Source organism: Arachis hypogaea, chromosome 20 (assembly GCF_003086295.3).
Source record: "Arachis hypogaea cultivar Tifrunner chromosome 20, arahy.Tifrunner.gnm2.J5K5, whole genome shotgun sequence".
Classification (NCBI taxonomy): domain Eukaryota; kingdom Viridiplantae; phylum Streptophyta; class Magnoliopsida; order Fabales; family Fabaceae; genus Arachis; species Arachis hypogaea.
Genome location: NC_092055.1, coordinates 9,318,778 through 9,339,247, shown reverse-complemented (window position 1 = coordinate 9,339,247; position 20,470 = coordinate 9,318,778). Strand labels below are relative to the sequence as shown.

The 20,470-nt window shown below is 37.1% G+C and overlaps 3 protein-coding genes across 7 annotated transcripts; 1 reads left to right on the top strand and 2 right to left on the bottom strand.

The window, feature by feature from the left end:
* Positions 1–6,773: 6,773 nt before the first annotated feature.
* LOC112782438 (chaperone protein dnaJ 49) lies at positions 6,774–9,340 on the bottom strand. 3 transcript variants are annotated; one of them, XM_072230616.1, is made up of 3 exons: positions 9,107–9,264; positions 7,818–8,971; positions 6,774–7,026 (listed from the first exon to the last, which is right to left on the bottom strand). In XM_072230616.1, the coding sequence occupies exon 2, from the start codon at positions 8,947–8,949 to the stop codon at positions 7,837–7,839; it is 1,113 nt and encodes a 370-aa protein (XP_072086717.1). In that variant the 5' UTR covers positions 8,950–8,971; positions 9,107–9,264; the 3' UTR covers positions 6,774–7,026; positions 7,818–7,836. The 3 variants fall into 3 exon arrangements, with proteins under 3 accessions (XP_072086717.1, XP_025680599.1, XP_025680598.1); XM_025824814.3 differs by lacking the exon at positions 6,774–7,026 and adding an exon at positions 7,576–7,719 and having other exon boundaries at positions 9,107–9,276; XM_025824813.3 differs by lacking the exon at positions 6,774–7,026 and having other exon boundaries at positions 7,576–8,971; positions 9,107–9,340.
* Positions 9,341–9,808: 468 nt separating this feature from the next.
* On the top strand, positions 9,809–12,337 carry LOC112785255 (adenine nucleotide transporter BT1, chloroplastic/mitochondrial). Of its 3 annotated transcripts, none has more exons than XM_072230615.1 (4): positions 9,833–9,998; positions 10,317–10,936; positions 11,285–11,446; positions 11,530–12,337. In XM_072230615.1, the coding sequence occupies exons 2-4, from the start codon at positions 10,337–10,339 to the stop codon at positions 11,995–11,997; spliced, it is 1,230 nt and encodes a 409-aa protein (XP_072086716.1). In that variant the 5' UTR covers positions 9,833–9,998; positions 10,317–10,336; the 3' UTR covers positions 11,998–12,337. The 3 variants fall into 3 exon arrangements, with proteins under 3 accessions (XP_025684500.1, XP_072086716.1, XP_072086715.1); XM_072230614.1 differs by having other exon boundaries at positions 9,833–10,030; XM_025828715.3 differs by having other exon boundaries at positions 9,809–10,936.
* A 1,781-nt stretch (positions 12,338–14,118) lies between these two features.
* LOC112782278 (DEAD-box ATP-dependent RNA helicase 52) lies at positions 14,119–17,243 on the bottom strand. The gene is made up of 6 exons (XM_025824624.3): positions 16,436–17,243; positions 16,270–16,353; positions 15,945–16,187; positions 15,658–15,825; positions 15,438–15,551; positions 14,119–15,013 (listed from the first exon to the last, which is right to left on the bottom strand). Exons 1-6 carry the CDS (start codon positions 17,087–17,089, stop codon positions 14,396–14,398), a joined length of 1,881 nt encoding a protein of 626 aa, XP_025680409.1. The 5' UTR covers positions 17,090–17,243; the 3' UTR covers positions 14,119–14,395.
* Positions 17,244–20,470: the final 3,227 nt, after the last annotated feature.

Here is a 20,470-nt window from a genome sequence, read left to right as displayed (position 1 = left end):
ATTGTTGATTGTTAGATGAAAAATAAATCTTGGAAAGCATGAGTAGAAGAGAATTGAGTGATCGACCCTATACACTAGATCGACTAGAGCGGATACACTTCCGGTGAGGGTTCGATGCTCAATTCCTTGTTTCCGGCTTTCATGAGCTTTCTTCTTGCAAGTCTATTTGAACTTCATTTTGATATTTGAATTGCTAGGATTCATGAATCATCATATGATCTTAGCCCAACTTGTTCATACATGCTCTTGGGGATTGATTTACTTTTAACCAAGTAGGTAGAATCATTTTTCATTTAGTTGCATTCATATGGATAGGTGCATATAGTTTATTTGCATTGATAAATGTTCATACCCCTTTTTCTTGTCCTTCTTTATTCTTAGCATGAGGACATGCTTGGTTTAAGTGTGGGGAGATTTGATAAACCCCAATTTTGTGTTTATCTTGTGCTTATTTTGGAAATTTTTATCACCTTTTCTCACATTTATTCAATGAAATAGCATGGTTTTGCAATTCTCCCTGAATTTGTGCTTAAGTGTGAAAACATGCTTTTTCGGCCTTAAAATAGCTAAATTTAATTCCATTCGATGCCTTGATATGTTTGTTAAGTGGTTTCAGGTTTAGAAGGTAAAGATTGGGTTGAAGGAATGAAGAAAAAGCATGCAAAGTGGGAGAACTCATGAAGAAATGAAGGAACCGTAAAGCTGTCAAGGCTGACCTCTTCGCACTCAATCGACCATAACTTGAGCTACAGAGGTTCAAATGAGGCGGTTTCAGTTGCGTTGGATAGCTAACATTCGGGGCTTCGAAATGATGTAAAATTTACCATATGTTATTTCGCGTTTAGGGGCGCGTACGTGCCATGTACGCGTGCGCGCTGATGCTGCTCGTGGCCCACTAAAGATGAAATCGCTGAGGGCGATTTCTGAAGCACTTTGGGCCCAACCCAACTTATTTCTAATGCTATTTCATGCAGAATTCAAACTTGGGCAAGGGAGGGAGCAATTGTTTGTAGCATTAGCATCATGTAGGTTAGTTCCTAGAGAGAGCAGCCCCCTCTTCTCTCTAGAATTAGGTTAGGTTAATCCATCTTAGATCTAGGCTTAATTCAATGTTCTCATCTTATTTCCTTTACAATTTCTTGTTCTACTACTCTATTCTTCTTAGTTCTCTTGTTAATTCTATTTTTATGTCTCTTTTATGTTTATGAATGCTCATGTTGAATTTGTTTACATTTAATGAAATTTAATGTTTGATGTTATTTTATTGATGATTTGAGTTGTTGATTTACTTTTCTTGTAATTGGTAGTTGGTAGATTTATTATTCTTGCATTTTTACTATGCTTTCCTTTTATGCCTTCCAAGTGATTGACAAAATGCTTGGTTGGTCTTTAGAGTAAATTTTGAGCATTCTTGGCTTGGGAAGAGTAATTGGGCAATCTTGAGTCATTAATACCCAATTTAGATTGGTGATCTAGAGTTGTTAGTCAATATCATTTTCAATGACTTTAATCTTTTGCTAATTTGATTAGTGAGTTGATTAGGATGTTTGACTTGAGACTAACTAGTCTTGTTTGACTTTCTCTCATGGAAGATAACTTACACCTTCTTCCAATGTTGGGGATGATAAAATGAGATAAATTCTTGTTTATTATTGTGATATGATTAATTAGCCTTGTTTGACATTCTCCCTATGTGAAGATGACATGATACCTTCTTCTATTTGTTGGAGTTGACTAAATAAGATGAATTGATCATTGTATGACTAGGATAGAAAGCCTATGATCTCAACCCTTACCATGAATGTCTCTCTTCTTTACTTGCTTCCTTTAATTGTTTGCTTGATTTACCTTTCTTGTACATTTAATTTCTCGCCCTTTATCAACCAAAACTCCTTTTACCCCTTCATAGCCAATAAGCATACACTTCATGGCAATTCCTCGTGAGACGACCCGGAGTCCAAATACTCCGGTTATTTCTTATTTGAGGTTTGTTCTTTGTGACAACTCAAATTTTTTATTGGGAGGATTGTTTGTTGTTGTAGAACTATACTTTGCAACGAGGATTCATTAATTTTGAGAAATTCTATACCATCAAAGAATTCGCTTATCATAGATCTGATCAACCTTTCTCCTTCAGTTCCACTTAATAGTGATGTTCCAGAAAAATTTTGCAGAGGAAAATATGTCTCCTATAGTCGCTTGCGAGTGTTTGGCTGCAGAACTTTTGTTTACATTCCAAGAGATGAAAGGTCTAAACTTGATGAAAAGTCAAAGCAGTATATTTTCATGGGTTATGGTCACGAAGACTTTGGTTACAGATTATGGGATCCGGTGAGCAAGAAGATAATTAGAAGCCGATATGTGATTTTTCTTGAAGACCAAACTATTGAAGACTTGGAGAAGACAGATAAGCCTACTGTAACTATTAGACGTTTTACTAATGATGAATCTGGTCCTTCCACTAGACCTCCCGTTGACGGGGGAGATGTACAAGTTGATAATGATGGTGATGATTTGCATGATGAACCTACACCTCAACTTGAGGTGCCAGATGTTGAAGTTCCACCTGAACCACCAGTTGAGCCTGAATTGAGAAGATCTACTAGAGAGCGTCATTCTTCTAAAAAATACTCTCCTCATGAGTATGTGATGAACACTGAAACTGGGGAGCCAGAAAGCTACTAGGAAGCTATGTCTGATGAGCATAAAGAAGATTGGTTGAAGGCCATGCAAGAAGAAATTAAATCCTTGCATGAGAATCATACTTTTGAATTGGTGAAGTTGCCGAAGGGTAAGAGAGCATTCAAGAATAAATGGGTGTTCAAATTGAAAGCGGGTGAAAGTGCCTCACGGCCAAGGTACAAAGCTCGATTGGTTGTGAAAGGCTTTGACCAAAAAAAAGGTATTGATTTTGAGAAGATTTTCTCTCCAGTTGTAAAGATGTCCTCTATTTGAGTTGTGCTTGGATTGACGACTAGCTTGAATTTAGAGGTTGAGCAACTTGATGTGAAGACTGCATTCCTTCACGGTGATATAGATAAAGAAATTTATATGGAACAACCAGAGAATTTTAAGGTTAAAGGAAAAGAGCACCTTGTATGCAAGTTGAAGAAGAGCTTATATGGGCTGAAGCAAGCGCCAAGGCAGTGGTACACGAAGTTTGATTCCTTCATGGAAGGTCATGGGTATAGTAAGACTTCTTCTGATCATTATGTATATGTTAAGAAATTCTCTGATGGTGATTTTATAATTCTCTTGCTTTATGTTGATGACATGTTGATTGTTGGTCATGACACTAAGAATATTGAAAGTCTTAAAAAAGACTTGAACAGATCCTTTCCTATGAAGGATTTGGGTCCTGCAAATAAAATCCTTGGCATGAGTATCACTCGTGACAGGAAGAATGGAAAATTGTGGTTGTCACAGCAGAAGTATATTGAGAAGAATTTAGAAAGGTTTAGCATGAGTAATTCCAAACCTGTTAGTACTCCACTTGCTAGTCATTTCAAGCTGAGTTCGCAGCAATGTCCTACAAGTGAGAAAGAGAAAGCAGAAATGAAGAAGATTCCATATGCATCTGCAGTTGGCAGTTTGATGTATGCTGGTTTGCACCAGGCCGGATATTGCTCATGCAGTTGGAGTTGTTAGTCGGTTTCTCTCTAATCCTGGCAAGGAACACTGGCAAGCAGTGAAGTGAATTCTCAGATACCTTAATGGTACTTCTAGAGTTTGTTTATGCTTTGGGAGTGTCCAACCTGTGTTGGATGGTTACACAGATGCGGATATGGCTGGGGATCTTGATTCAAGAAAGTCTACTTCTGGTTATATGATGACGTTTGCAGGGGGAGCTGTATCGTGGCAATCTCGACTTTAGAAATGTGTTGCTTTGTCTACTACAGAGGCAGAATACATTATTGTTGTTGAAGCTTCTAAGGAACTCTTGTGGGTGAAGAAATTTCTACAAGAGTTATACATCAATCAAGAGAAGTTTGTGCTATTCTGTGACAGTCAGAGTGATATCCATCTCAGCAAGAATCCGACGTTTCATTCCCGATCGAAGCACATAGAAGTGAGGTATCATTGGATATGTTAAGCGCTTGAAATGAAGTCATATGCACTTGAGAAGATCCATACTGATGATAATGATTTAGATATGATGACGAAAAGTTTACTTGTAGTGAAGTTTGATTCTTGCAAAGAGAAGGCAGGTTTGGTGGAACAGCCTATCCCTACTTGAATTGGTGAGGGGAAGATTTGTTGGTGGGTCCCTAATCTCAAGTGTCACCCACACAACTTTTTTTAAAACAAAAATAAATAAATAAATAAATAAATAAATAAATAAATAAATAAATAAATAAATAAATAAATAAATGTGGCTAAGCCACGGTGGGAGAGAGAGACAGAGATTAGAGATCTTTCATTTTGAAAGAAGAGAAAAATAAAAGGCAAGCAAAGGAAGCAGAAAACTTCGGCGCCGAAGAGAAGAAGAATTTGGGAGAAAAAGGGCAAGTCAACTTTGATTCGATTGAACCGGTAAACTTGCTCCATTTTTTATGAAATTTTAGTATGTTATTCCTGGTATAAAAATGAACATTAGGATATAACTTGCTAGTTGTATTGCCTTCTCTTTTGCCTGATTTGAGATACCCACTTTGTAGATGGTTTATGTTTATTCCATCACTTTTGATGATGTATTTTGTTGATTGTTGAGATGCCTTAGTGTCACTAGGAAGACTGTTTGTGTACCCATTATTCTGATAGTGGAAGATTTTATTGGACTAGGTCCCGTAAGTTTTTTATCCCTATTTTGGAAGTTTTTCCATGTTAAAATTCTGGTGTCTGATTATTTAATTTCTGCCATTATATTTATTGCTTGGAGTATCTTTGGTATTGCCTATTTAATCGCACAAGTTGTGAAAAAATTATTTATGGTGCTTCCGCTATTAAACAAATTTTTGTTTTGAATATTGTTGAGTTTTCAACACCTTGCAAACTCCACACCAAAATTAAAAAGCGTTTATGTTCCCGTTAGTGTAACTTGAATAACCACGTAACACCTTAACCAAGTAAAGCACATTCATGTGGAAGCAAGGTGCTAGTTTGGATGGCAAATCTTTTGCATGCATAAACAAAAACTGATGTGCCAAAATGGGACCAGTAATAAGTTTATTCGAACTGATTTTAGAGGCTCATATGATGTGCAATGGATTAGGGATGGCAAAATTTTCTGAGACGGGGGGATTTCTGCGAGGACTGCTTCGAATGGGGATCCGATTGTGGAGAATTTTTTCCGTGGAGATGGGGATGGGAGACAAAATTCCCCCGAAGCAGGCACGGGGACCTGAGCGGCGATCCCCGCCCCGTCCCCGCTATTCTCCGAAATTTATGAATTCTTTGAATTATCCTTAATAGTTTATTTCTCATATATATTTTTTAGTCATTTTTTACACACACATATATATATATATACAGAAACCCAAAACTCCTAATCTTTATTTGCATAACCCTTCTTCAATTCAGAGATTCTAAGGCTGTCCATACTCCATCCAACCTCTCTGCAGCCACCTCCTCGTCACCCTTCTCACCGCATCGTCACACCTCACCATGCCATCACCCTTACCGCGTCGTAATTTCTATTTGCGGCGTTCCTTTTCGTAACTCTGCCGTCGTGTCCATTCTCCTCTCTATTGCCGCATCTCCCACCTCGTCCACTGTTTTTTCCTTTGGCTCGTCATTGCATCCCCCCATTGCGTTATTTCGAAAGAAGTCACCATCGTGTCATTTAGACTTTTGTATAAAATCTTGAAGTTTTTGTATAAGATAGATACTTGCAGCTCTATTCATATGAAAATTAATAATTAGTTAGAACTATTTTGTAGATGGGGAATGGGATCCCCGCGAAAAATGGGGTCCTGTGGAGAATGGGAATAGGGAGCAATATTCCCCCATAGCGAGGAATAGAGACGGGGATGGGGAGTAGGGAGGCATCCCCTGCCCCTGCCCTGCCCCATTGACATCCCTACAATGGATAATGATTACTTCAGCTAATGGGGCAGTCAAATTAATTTTTAAAAAATATTATTTTTTAGATTTATCTCAGATATTTTATCAATTAAATTAGTTTTACAAAAATTATAAATTAATTATTTTTGTTTCTCTGTCATTCTATTAACAATTTTTGTCTAAAATTGATAAAATTGATAATATAAAATGTTAATTGACAATATATATAACACCTAATCTAATATGTTCAATTAGACACTAAACAAATATGTTTAAAAATCTATTAATTTAGTCATTAAATTATATTAAAATTAGGATTTATTTAATTAAAAAATGAATAAATTAAGAAATTTTGATACAACTTTCAATTAGACATACTAAATGTTGACGCATATTGTTAATGGAATGGCAAAAGAATAAAAATGATTAATTTATAATCTTTGAAGGACCAAATTAATTGACAATGAATTATAACTCAAATGGCATAGTCTCCCCATACTCAATTAAGAGGTTACAAGTTCGAGTCTCCTATCTTTTGATTAAAAAAAAAAGAACCAAATTAATTAATAAAATATTTTAGTGACAATTTCATAGAGACTAATTTGACCATTACCTCCTTGTTTTAAAGTCAACCTTCCTTATTTTTTTAAGGACGCTTTTTAAATGTTCCCAAAACACAATCACTAGTACGTGTACTTACCCAAACTTGGAACCCCATACAAAACGCGCGAGGAAAATACAACTAACGAGTTGTGTGAGAGCACTGCCAAGCACAACGAATCTGAAGAGCTCAATTCTTAACGTAGGCAAATAATTAAAGATGGTAAGTTAGTAGTGCCTTACAACTTCATACATCAACTGACAGAAAATATAACCCCCCCGCCCCCGCCCCCGCCCCCCCAAGGCTAACGTGCTAGAATTCGGGTGAAGGCGTGTAAAGAGAATGCCATGACCCAGGAAAGATTCCAAATTTCCAATGTATCCTCCATAAAAGGGAAATGCTAACACCCTATTCAAGATACTCTGCACAGACAAATGATACAAACTATAAACACAGATCCTATCACTATTAGCGAGGATAATAAGGGGAATCTACCAAGTACAATTTGTTAATACGGATGTAAGAATAAGAAACCCTCGGATTCATTATGTATTACTCATATCAACTGAATGTTATGCATATATTTTGATATCAGCCAACCGATCGCATTAAATTTATGGACCGTCATCCTTAAAGTTAAATATGGAAGTATGAAACGCACCCATTTCGAAGTTCAACCCTGCCTTCCCTCCAAAACAAAACAAAAAAGGAGAAAAAAAAAAAAAAAACCTCGAGAATTTGCTAAACTAAAATCACTAGAGCTAAGAAAGATCTTGAATATTAAAATTTTTTTTAATCTACTCACATGCTACTGCTTGTTTTGGTTTAAATATCAGTACACATTATTGATTATTCAAACTTTAAAGTTTACCAGTGATGTTAAAGTTCAACACAGCATCATGATTCAAGTAATATCTAACAGTATGCCTGGCGGCAACTTAATGCATATACTGGAGTGACAAAATCAGTAATGGTGGGTAAATAGGTAACAAAATGCTAAAATATATTTGTTCAGAAGAGACATGTGATGAGAAGAAAGAATATGTTGTAGGCAATACTTTTTATGACGACCAATTGGTACACAAGCAAGGCACCAAATGGATTATTATGATAAGCTGCATCATAGGAGTCAAAAACTAATAATAAATTCTCTGTATCCATCACAATGGGGGCAAATCTACATCTATATAATAAAGTAAGATAAAAACTTCACCTTGATTGGGGGATTATGATCAATTCACGGAATCAAACTTCCGGAGCATCTCACAGTGTGGCGTTTCCTGGATATACCCCCATTGGCGACGCTGCACCTCGAGGCGACAATTCTGCCGAAGAATGCTGAAGTATTCCCTCTCAACCCTTTCTTCAATTGTAGCCCGTTGGGTGCTATCTATAGGATACTCCTCATTGAACTTGGTTGTCTTAACATAGTAGTGAACACCCTTCGGGGTAATGTACCGAAATTCATAAGGATAAGACCTAGAAAGAGAATACACAGGATCCGAAGAAGGCAAGAAATTCAACAGCAGAATCAGCAGAACAGGGAGCAGCTGAATCAAAGCGCGAATGTTGAAGCCACCACCGGAGCCATTATCCGCCGGCCTAGGACCCATCCCAGGCCCAAAACTGAACCCACCAAATTGGGTTGTAGGAGCCATCCCACCAAAGAAGAAGTTCCTGAAAATCTCCTCAGCATCAAAATCAGCCTCATAGTACCCATGGCGATAGGCCCTGGGGCCCGGCCTGGCAGCGGCCCGCTGCTCGAAGAGGGACTCATCTTCTCCGGCAAGATCATACTTTCTTCTATTCTCATCATTGCTGAGACACTGAAACGCCTTTGAAACGGACTTGAAGGCTTCTTCAGAGCCCGGAGCTTTGTTCTTATCAGGATGAACCTTCAGGGAGAGTTTTCTGTAGGCTTTTCGCACGTCCTCCACAGTGCAACTCTTCTCCAACCCTAGAATCTCATAATAGTTCTTCTTCCTCCGAATCTCTCTAACCACGCTGACTTGCTCCTCCGTATATGATGCCGATGATGAAGACGAAGAGGGCTCAGCTGCGGAAACCCTTCGTCGGATTGAGGGTTGATCGTTTGAGAACGATTTTGGCGACGACGCGCTGGAACGCACCTCGGGGGTTGGCGCTGGCGTTTCGAATCGTGAATTAGGGTTTGACTCGGCCGCCGCAGTGCCTTCTGTGGCCGACAAAAGGTCGTCGACGGGAAGCGTTGGGTCGAGGCGGCGAGCCTTGGTAAGGAACTTCAAGGCGCGGTTTCGATCCCCAGATTCTAAAGCCTGTTTCCCAATTTTCAAGCATTTGAGCGCGTCGTCCTTGTTCCCATCCATTCTCGATTTCTAGTTAACAGATCTGACCAGCGGAAAAACGTATATAGAAAACGAAGATGATCGAAATTGCGGAATTAGGAATAGGATTGGAAATTAATCTATAAAAAGAAGAGCTTGGGATTGGGATTGGGATTCAGGGAATTGAAATTGAACTTACAGATGGGGATTGAATCAGAGAGACGATGATCGTCGAAGAATTGCTTCAATTCATGGGATTAGGGTTCGTGATTGGGGAATTGTTGGATAAAATTTGGAACTCCTCTCTAACCCTCAGTTGTTCTTAACCTTCGTTTTTGCTTTATAACGTTAAATCGCACTGTGTCTTCCACTACCACGCGCTGTATGTCGCACGTGCTATCAGTCTCTGCCTTCTGTTTCATGCCACCGCCACACGTGAGATTTTTTCCTTGTTGACGATTATATTGTCTTTTACTCTTTTTACATTTTACTCCGGGTCAACTGGGTTTGGCCCAATAGATCGTAGTTGGGCATACAAGAATGACTCTTTTTGGATCATAGTGGCCCAAAGGACGTGGACATAAAACTGCTACTCTCTCTGTTAGGTATTCGAGTCCTGTGGCATAAGATAAACTTAATTCTGACCCAAAAAAAAAAAAACTTAATTAAAAAAAATTGAAAATGGAAAAGATATATAAAATATAATGAACTACCAGTTTTTCTAATTTCTTTTTAATTTTTTTTCTTAACATTGTTTAAAAAATTTGATTGTCAAAGCTAACATACTCTATAAATTGAAAATCGAAATTTTACATAAAATTAGAAGTATACATAGCTGAAGTTATGACAGATAATTTAGCATATTTATATATAAATTTAATAATTTAAATAGTTATAATATTTTGTACATTATCCAAATTTAATTGAACAAATTATAGTTTCCTTTGGCTCTTGGTCTTGGATCAAACAAAGGAAACAGGTTCCATAAAGCTAAGAAGCAGAGCATTGAGAACTACACCATCTTTGCTCTCTTCTCTTCTTTGCCTTTGTTGCCGAGGCAGAGAGAGAGAGAGAGAGACAGAGAGTTTCTGGTTTGTGTTCTTCGTCAAAATTCCTCATCCAAGTAAAATTCCATTTTTTTATTTTTTGTTTCAACTTTAACTTTATTCCTCAGTTCGTTGTGTTCCTCTGCCCTGGTCATTCCTAGAATAGTAGAATTATTCCCTTTTTTCATCAGCTAAGTTTAGTCTATGTTATTATCACCTCCAGAATTGGCACATTCTTGTGTCCCCATTTTCTCAAAACCATCTTTAATCTCTCGACACTTTATAAAGTTAATATTTTTAAAACGAGTTGTAGTTCTTATACAAGTATCAAACCACTTGAAGCAACTAGCTTGTCTTTTGTAGCTTAAGATATATCATTGGACATGGGAAGGGTGCAAGGTGTTGAATATGGCTGCAGAGATGTAGTAATACGCAGAATAAAGTTAGAATGGGTATCACATGGGGATAACGTTCGTGTTCATCCAACTGGCCTATTTGCAAGTGTTGGTCAAGCAGGGTTTGGCTTTGGTATTTCACCAAATCCACCACCTGCTCGAGACAATGCCGCAAAACTCCCCTTGGCTAATTCTTCCATGAAGAACGAGTTGATACCTGATGAATTTGGTTTTCAAACTACAACAAGGTTTCAAGGATTTTTGTTGAGTGATGAGCATGAAGAAGCTGCACTTGAAGTTGATGAGGAAGGCCTTATGATGAATAAGAAAAGGAAGAAGGGGTTTAAGCTGAAGTTTAAGATTGGGAATCCATCTTTGAGGAGGTTGATAAGTGGGGCTATTGCAGGTGCAGTGTCAAGGACTGCGGTGGCGCCATTGGAGACCATAAGAACACATTTGATGGTGGGGAGCTGCGGACGTAGTACCGTACAAGTGTTTCAGTCTATCATGGAAGTTGATGGATGGAAAGGCTTGTTCAGAGGAAATTTTGCTAATGTCATCCGTGTTGCTCCAAGCAAGGCCATTGAGGTGTGTGTACACATAATTATTTCGAATATATGGTATGATCCTAGATAGCTTTTGTTTCGTGTATTTGTCATTCAAAATTCATAACCAGTGCCACTTTTGATTCATTGGAATTTATCTATGAAAGATCAATTATGATTATTCACTTATTTAGAAACTGAAAATGCCTGACATGTGAAGCTGGAAGGGGACAACTAGCTTAATATTTGGCTTATTGTCTTCTTGTTTGAACTTACAATCACAATGTTTTATAAACTTCTACTCTCAAATTCATCTATACCACCAGCGATATATAGAGCCTTAATTTAATCAACTTAATTAAATTCTAATGACATCTGGTGGGACATGCAGCTGTTTGCTTATGATACAATCAAGAAGCAATTGTCTCCTAAACCTGGAGAGCAACCGAAAATCCCTATTCCCGCCTCATTAATTTCAGGAGCTGTTGCTGGAGTTAGCTCTACCTTATGTACATACCCTCTTGAGCTACTCAAAACTCGTCTAACTGTCCAGGTATGCACTCATATAGAGACTTGTTGATCCTGATCTCATAAGCTGTAAGTGACTTAAGTTTCATGACATGTCATAAATGTCAGAGAGGGGTGTACAAGAACTTACTTGACGCATTCCTGAGAATTGTTCGTGAAGAAGGTCCTGCAGAGCTCTATAGAGGCCTCACCCCAAGCCTAATTGGTGTAATCCCTTATGCTGCTACAAACTATCTTGCCTATGATACAATGAGAAAAGCTTACAAGAAAGCTTTGAATAAGGAAGAAATTGGGAATGTGATGACCCTCTTAATTGGATCTGCTGCTGGTGCATTCTCAAGCACTGCAACATTTCCACTTGAGGTTGCTCGTAAGCATATGCAAGCTGGGGCTATAAATGGAAGGCAATACAGTAACATGCTTCATGCCCTCATGAGTATACTCGAGAAGGAAGGGGTTGCAGGGTTGTATAGAGGTTTGGGACCAAGCTGCTTCAAGCTAGTTCCTGCTGCAGGGATTTCTTTCATGTGCTATGAAGCTTGCAAGAGAATACTTGTTGAAAATGAAGAGAGTTAGGAACTGAGTGGATAGCTGCAATTTGTTCCACAGGATTTTTATTGGTATTGTTCCCTTTTTTTTTCTTCCCTTCATTCTTTTTTGGCAGAGGAAAAGAGAAGCGATTCTTGGTGCTAATTGTTAGTTTTGAAGGTTTTTTCTTCCCCGCTACATACTGGACCATATTAACCTCTGTGTTCCATACGTAGACCATAGTGATATTGAGCATACTCAATGTATTTCATATCTTGGTTTTTCTTTCTCATAATGTTTTTCTACCCTCTCAATACTGACAAGTTCTGTAGAAAACTAATAGCACTTGTGCAAACTCCTTTGTGTGGAATAACAGTTTTCAAAATAATTACCTTTGCTTTTTGAGCAGGCTTTATTTCCACTTGAATCATCCTTTGTAAAGCCACTTTTGTGGCAAGTTACAAGGCTGGAAATACACTCCGCAGATGTATGTCTCAACAATGTGATGGATTTTCTTTGCATGTTTTGGCGATGTTTGGGTTTGCTATATCCTAAAAGAGACTAGAAGCCATCCTTAGAGCTCAAAAGTCAAAACACAACTTGAAAAGCATATCATTGATCCATTGATTTTTTTTTTTTTTTTGGAAAAGCATCTCATTGATGCAGTGACTTCTTTTTTTTTTTGTGATTTTTCTTAGGAGAGTTTTATTTTTCTAATGCAAGAGTGTTTTTCTTTATATTTGGAGAGGTTCTATTATTTTTTATTATTATTAGAAACATAATCTAGCTGTTGAAAGGTGTACCATATAAAAATTACTCAACTTGATTTTAGCTCAGTGTCAGATTAAAATATTAAATTAGTCAAATGTTATTAGTGGAAGATAATTTACTCATGGAAATCAATATTTAGATACTTATTTACCTTATTCATGATCATGCATTGAAAATGCATGTCTTTAAGGCATTATAGAATAAAAATAGTGGAAGATAATTACAAGGAAAGCGATTCAAATGAAACACTTGTATATGTATAAAAGAGCCATGAAAACTGGGGAATAATCATGAATAAAACTACTGCATTATAAAAAAGAGACAGACACACTAATTAACAACACAAAGCTCTGTGGAACGTAACTCCCATGGCATCATCCTCAAGGAGAGGCAGATAAAGATCAGTGGATGGTGACAAACACAGCCTCGTTGCCATGCTCGAACAATTCTACATTCTACATATAAACCACAAAATCTTGTTCAAGTACAAAGTACTGCAAGTCTAGAACTTCAGTATTCAAAATTTAATTCTTTTTATATATTAATAATTATCAAAAGTTATACATACATCTTCCTACAAGAACAATGGCGGAACTTGAAACAAAATTTTGGGGGGGCCACATAGAAGATAATTGTCAAAATGCTTTTGATATAGACCCCATTTAAGGTAAGCTCGTCTAATCTCATCTCTCTAGTTTGGGTGCTATTGCCAAATTTAAAGCCGTTTTTTAGGGTCTCGTTCCAAAAAATTAAAGTCAAACTCATCAGATGTAATTTTTTAAATTTTGAAGGTTGTATCTCACTTTTTTCGTGATTCATTAAAGTAGAAGAACTACAAGTGTTAATATTATAAAAATTATATGTTCTCCTTCTTAAATATTAGCATTCCTCTTAAAAAATGCATCAATTCTTTGATTTTTTATTATTATTTTATATAAATTTGAATATATATCCAGTAGAATATGTAAAGAAGAAGTTAGAAGGACAAATATTAAAATTTATAATATTTTTTGAAATTTTTTTATCAATTTATACAAATACAATAATATTAATATTTATTGAATATTTTATTATTTTTTATCATATAAAAAATTAAATTAAATAAATAATAAAATATAAAATAATATTAAATTAAATAAATAAAAAATATTTATTTTTTTATATTTGAGCTTAAAAGTAAAAAGAGTGTTGCTTATTGAACTTATTGGGTACTTTAAGTCATAATAAAGTATTTAAACTAATTAAATTATTTTTTATCTTTTGAAAAAATACTACTAATTTTTTTATAAAAAATTTGGGAGAGGGCCATGGCCCCCTTGTCTGAACTAAGCTCCGCCACTGTTCAAGAAGATCAGTCATTCACGTAGATATTACAAGTTTGATAGCGATTCTTAAATTATTGGTATCGAAGATTAAACAGCAAAATAATCATTGTGATCTATAAGTCAACTATCATTTGTCAAAACAAACCCACACCAAGTATTTGGCACAAAGACACTGATAGTGCACTAGCTAGCATCTACAGATTGAGCTTCTTCTGTTACTTGTAATAAGACCCAAAACATAAAGGGTTAATGTTACCACCTAAGGTGGGATAACTACACGACATAACTGTATATATGGCATAAATTTAGTTCCATACAAAACACAAAAGTAAAATAATTGAACAATCTATCTAGTCCCATCCAGTTGCAACAATCGATGCATAACCTCCAGGACCATCTTCAACGTTGCCACCTCCATACAAGTCAGTATTGGCATAAGTATAATGACAACTGGTAGCAGGAGGAACTGAATTTGCCATCTCATAAGATGATGAATCAGCATATTCATTGGAGTCTTTTATGTCAAATGTATAATCAGCATTATATGAATCGCCAAAAGTAGTGGAGTGGTTGTCATAATTCTCCACTTCAGGTTCAGTAACATTTCGGAAGTCACGACCACCATACTGCTGAGATGGATGGCTACCACCAGTGCCATCATATGATGAAGACTCACCAGCATATTGGCTCAGCCAAGAAGGAATTTCTTGCTTTGCTTCCTGCAAAAGGTCAACAAGAGGCTTTGCAAGATGATTGTTCTTGTAGCTGAAGAAGGCAGTGGCAAAACCAGATTTGCCAGCACGGCCAGTTCTGCCAATTCTGTGAACATAGTCATCAATGTTTCTTGGCAAATCATAATTGATGACATGGGCCACATGCGGGATATCCAAACCTCTGGAAGCAACATCTGTCGCCACCATGATAGGAGTCGCACCTTTTTTGAAGGATCTTAAAGCTCGTTCCCTTTCCTACATATGTCAGTGTAGCCAAATAATTAGTAATCAAATTATAAAATGATAAATAATATGGTAAGATAGCATATTAGTTAGCAATTTAACATCCAACATTGTTAACACACGTGTCAAGAAAGTCAATGCAATGTTATCAACATTTAAATGTAACAAAAATAATGAAATAACACTTCTTTATACAAAACTACTGACCCAGCGTACTAGTCCCTCAGAAATTACTTGCAGCTTGAACTCAATGGAAAGCATATACCATATCATCAAAATTTGTGATTTGAGAGAATAACACAACACAAACCTTATTAACAATTAAATAAATAAATTATTACTAGAGGAATAACTCAGACAGCAGCCAGCATAAAATAACACAGAAATCGGAACAATCATACAAGAAGACAAGAACGAAAGAAAGACAATCCCTTACCATTTGAACTTTGTCACCATGTATTGCAATAGCACGAAACCCTTTTCTCGTCAAGGTAGATTCTAAATTATCCGCTCCCCTCTTTGTTTCAACAAATACAAGAGTCAAAGCAGGCTGTATTGGAGAAAACAAGTAAACCAAATCAATAATCCAATTAGCGGAATTTAACAAGAAATTATAAGACATAAAAGCATCAGCAACGTTTTGTTTTTTCTTTTACCTTCCCGTTGGCGCCACGTGCATTTTGACCATGGAGTAGATCCATTAGATGGTTAATCTTTTCATTATCCTCAACATATTCAACTTTCTGCACAATCAATTCAGTGCTAGAACCAACCCTTCCAACAGATAGGAATATGTAGTTTGATAGAAAGTCAGATGCAAGCTTCTGCAACATAACCAATAAATTGAAAATCAACAATTATTGAAGCAGCCTAACGCAACACCAACAAAATATCATCAATCACAGGCATACATGCAAGAGAAAGAATGAATTTTCAAGTTCACCTGAATATCATCAGGGAATGTAGCGCTGAAAAGCATAGTTTGCCTAACACCAGGTGGAGGCATGTCCATCTGCTCAACAATCTTGCGTATCTGCTGCTCAAACCCCATGTCCAACATTCGATCAGCCTCATCCAAAGCAAGAAGCTTTATCCTTGTCAAAGAAACCCTCCCTCTTTCAATGATATCCACCAACCTCCCAGGAGTAGCAACAAGTATATCAACACCCTTCTCTAAATTCCGCAGCTGTTACATTAATTATTAATTAAAAAACAAAAGTTCAGAGCACAAATTAAACCTAGCATTAGCCATAAGCCTGAGAACACACCTGCTGAGTTATTGCAGCTCCACCATAAGCAACAACAACCTTCACTCCAGTTTGATGAGCAAACTTCTTCGCTTCATCATGTATCTACCAATGTTCCAAAAATAAATAAGAGAGTAAAAAGAAAAACGGAAAAAGCCAGATAGAAAATGAAGAACATGAAACTAACTTGGCAAGATAATTCTCTAGTAGGAGAAAGAATAAGTGACGTTGGATATGAAACAGTGCCGCCACGATCACGAACCACAGAAGTAAACCCCGGACGACGATTCTTAAGAATAACAGAAATGATCGGGAAGCAAAACGCCGCCGTTTTACCGGACCCAGTCTGCGCGCAGGCCATCAAGTCACGGCCGGCGCAAGCAATGGGAATGGCGTGGCGCTGAATCGGCGTAGGCTTCACGTACTTGCACCGCTCGATGTTCGTCTTCAGCACTTGGTGGAAATCGGTTTCCACGAACGATTCCACCGGCAGGGGAACTTCGTCGCCGCTAACCTCCACCGGTACAGATTCGTACGCCTCGAAGTTGATTCCCCCGCCGGCGCCGGAGGTGGTGTCGTCTTCAGCGTTCAGGTCAAGGTGGTTGAAGTCTTGGGAAATGTGGATGGGAAAGCGGTTATTCCAGTTGGAGGAAGGTTCGTGTTGTTGATAGGAAGAGCGGCGGCCACGTTCCCGAGCACCGGAAGGGGCGGTTGAGTAACCGGCACGACCCTTGCCACGTGGCGCGGGGCCAGAAGAAGTGCTGTATGCATTATCGGAGAAGGGATAAGAAGAGAAAGCATTGTTTTGAGGGTAGCTAGTGGGATTTCGACGCCGTTCCATGGTGGTTCAAAGAAAAGGCAGGTTTTGACTACAGACTAAAAAGGACTAAAAGAGTGTTAAAAGGAAAAGGTTGTTAATTAATGATGGTTTACTAAGCACATGACTAAGTGTAAGAAGAGAATGAACGAGGAATGGATGTTTTTAAGTTTTTGTTGTTGGGGGGAAGCGGGTGGAGAGGGGGAGACGAGGGAATCTTGTGAAATCTTTATTGGGATACGTGTCGACCATCTATTGGAAATATGGCTGGTGCATGGAGGTTTAGGAAATGGGAAAGTATAAAGTAGCTAATAGAATATTTGTATAATGTATACAAAATGAAGGTTTAGGGAGTATTAAAAATATAATCATTAGTGTTATTTTTATTCGTTAGTTGAAATTTTTGCGATGAATGATATTATGATATGGTATTAAAGTTTTAGATCCAAAAAGATGTTTATTATCTCTAATACCTAAATAATTATTCTAAATAATATAAAAAATGTTTATTTTATAATTTAATAGTCCATTATCTCTCTAGCAGAACCGAAGGAAATAGGTTTAAAAGAGAGTGTATGGTAATGCATTTAATGTGGGCGTGAGGAGGTGACGTACCGGTTGTACCCCACGATGCAATTCTCACAACCATCGTAACTTCATATTCCTTCTATCACCTTATTTGCAACGAGAACGGCCCTTTCATTTTCCTATAATTGCTTTTTGATTTGGGAACTACAAATTACATATATCATTCTTCTTGGACCTTGTCACCTTGGTTGCCTTAATTACTTTTCTTTCACTCTTAACTTCAGCATTTACTCTTTCTTGAACCGGGGAATGCGTGTCTAGTTAAGGGCGAAGGCACAGGCGCACCTTTTTTTTTTTTTTGTGACTTGCCACATGCGTAATTGTATTAGTTAAAAATTATTAAATGGTTAGATATATTTTATTAAATTATTATTTAATAATTTTTAATTAATAAATTTATATAAAAATAATTGTATGTTGATAAGGAGGTGCACAAGTAGAAGAAAGTATGAGAGAAGAGTGGGAGAGAGAAGATATAAAAGTGAATGAAAATTAGTTGCTAAAGAATAATAGAGTCACACAAATAGGATTATTATAATGTAGTATTTATACATCAGTTTAATTATGTTCAATTAACTATGATTAAGATCTAATTTAGGCAAACAGTTTAATTAAGTTCTTTTTGAAAAAAAATAGTTTAAATAATAAATGATTATATTAAAAGTAGTTTATAAATAAATTATTTTGTATTTAGATTTTTAGTTTTAAAAGTGCGTATTTTATAAATGTGATAAAAAGTAGTAGTATTATGAGAGAAGTCATTTTTTTTTTAATTTCTATAAGCTCTTAAATAGCTTCTTAAAAAGTTGCAATTTGATTTTGAAATTACACCAAACATTAATACTACTACTTTTTATAAGTCAAAAACTCAAAAAATTTACTTTTGAAATTTCCCAAATCGGCTCTAATTCTAACTCATACTAATAGACTTCTAACTACAATAATTAGTTATTTTCTAACTAACTATTCACTAATTTACTTCTATAAATATTTAGGCTAAGGTAAAATCTATATCAACTAACTTTTTTCCTCAAACTAGAAGTACGAGAACCGTAAATGTCCAACAATCATAATTTAGAACAACATGAGTGAAAAGGTCCTGGTGCTAGTGTCTTTATCAAAAGATCAGCCGTTTGATTACTGGAGGTTACGGGTAGTAGTTTGATGACTCCCTCATTGGCTTTGTCTTGGACTATATGGTAGTCCGCTTCTATGTATTTTATTCGCCCATGTAGAACCGAATTGGTTGCCATGGCTAGAGCAGACTGGCTATCGCTGTACAGAACAAGAGGTTGAGGATGACTCACACCAAACACATCTAGCAAGCAGAGAAGCTAGAGAGATTCACAAGTGACATTTGCCAAGGCTTTGTATTCCGTTTCAAAGGACGATTTTGACACAGTTTGTTGCTTGCTACTTTTTCAAGAGATCAGCGTTGTGCTAAGAAAGAAGCAGTAACCAAAAACTGATTGTCCGATATCGAGACATGTTGCCCAATCCGCATCGGTGAAACCAGGGAGTTTGAAGTCAATAATAAGAAGGAAATTAAAAAGAGGCCCGTGATTGGAGTGCTCTTCAAGTAACATAAAACTCGCAGGGCCGTTTTGTAATGGTCATGAGTAAGAGATTATAAATATTGACTTAATTTTCTCACCGCAAAAGTAATGTCGAGTCTGGTAATTAGTAAGATATTGGAGCTTGCCAATGAGCTTTCTGTACAAAGTAGGCTCTGTTAGGAGCTCTCCTGAGGTCATGGAGAGGTGCACTAAATAATCTATTGGTGTTGAAGCAGGTTTGCCTCCAATAGCCCAAATTTCTCTAAGAGATCTGTTGTATACTTCTTTTGATACAATGCCAATCCCTTTGTGTTATAAGTAACCTCCATTCTCAATAAGTATTTGAGTTTTTCTAAATCTTTGATGCTGAATCTGGCATCCAGAACTGATTTGATGTGTTCAATCTCATTGGCATCATCCCCCGCCAAAACAAGATCATCCACATATGCCAAAATTGCAGTGAAACCTGAAGTCATTCGTTTGATGAATAAGGAATAGTCTGACTTGGACTGTTTGTAGCCAGATTCAGTAAGCATTGAGACAAGTTTGGTATTCCATTAATGGCTCGCCTGTTTGAGGTCAAATAATGAATTTTTCAGTTTGCAAATTGAACCTGGAGGTGTTGCTAGTCCTTGAGGAACCCGCATGTATACCTCTTCGAGTAAGTCACCGTGAAGAAAAGCAGTGTTTACGTCCAATTGTTGGAGAAACCATCGCTTCGGGACAGCTACAAACAAGAGAACTCTTAATGTAGTCATGCGGACAATAAGGCTGAAGGTATCAAAATAGTCAGATATGGCCGTTTGAGTGAAGCCCTTGGTGCACGAAATTGTGATGTCCAGGCTCGAACAATCCCTGGCAACGTGAGCAACTTGGTACGCGTAATCATGATTACATTTTAATGATGTAAAATTCATGGCTCTTTCTTTCCCTGGCAATGGCGCCAAGAACATGGTGCCAATACCATGGTTCACAACTTCGATACAACTAACCAGCAAGTGCACTGGGTCGTCCAAGTAATACCTTACGTGAGTAAGGGTCGAATCCCACGGAGATTGTTGGTATGAAGCAAGCTATGGTCACCTTGTAAATCTCAGTCAGGCAGATATAAAACAGTTATGGAGTTTTCGAAAATAAATAATAAAATAGGGATAGATATACTTATGTAATTCACTGGTAAGCGTATGGAGATGCAATCGTTCCTCTAAACCTCTGCTTTCCTGCTATCTTCATCCAATCAGTCTTACTCCTTTCCATGGCT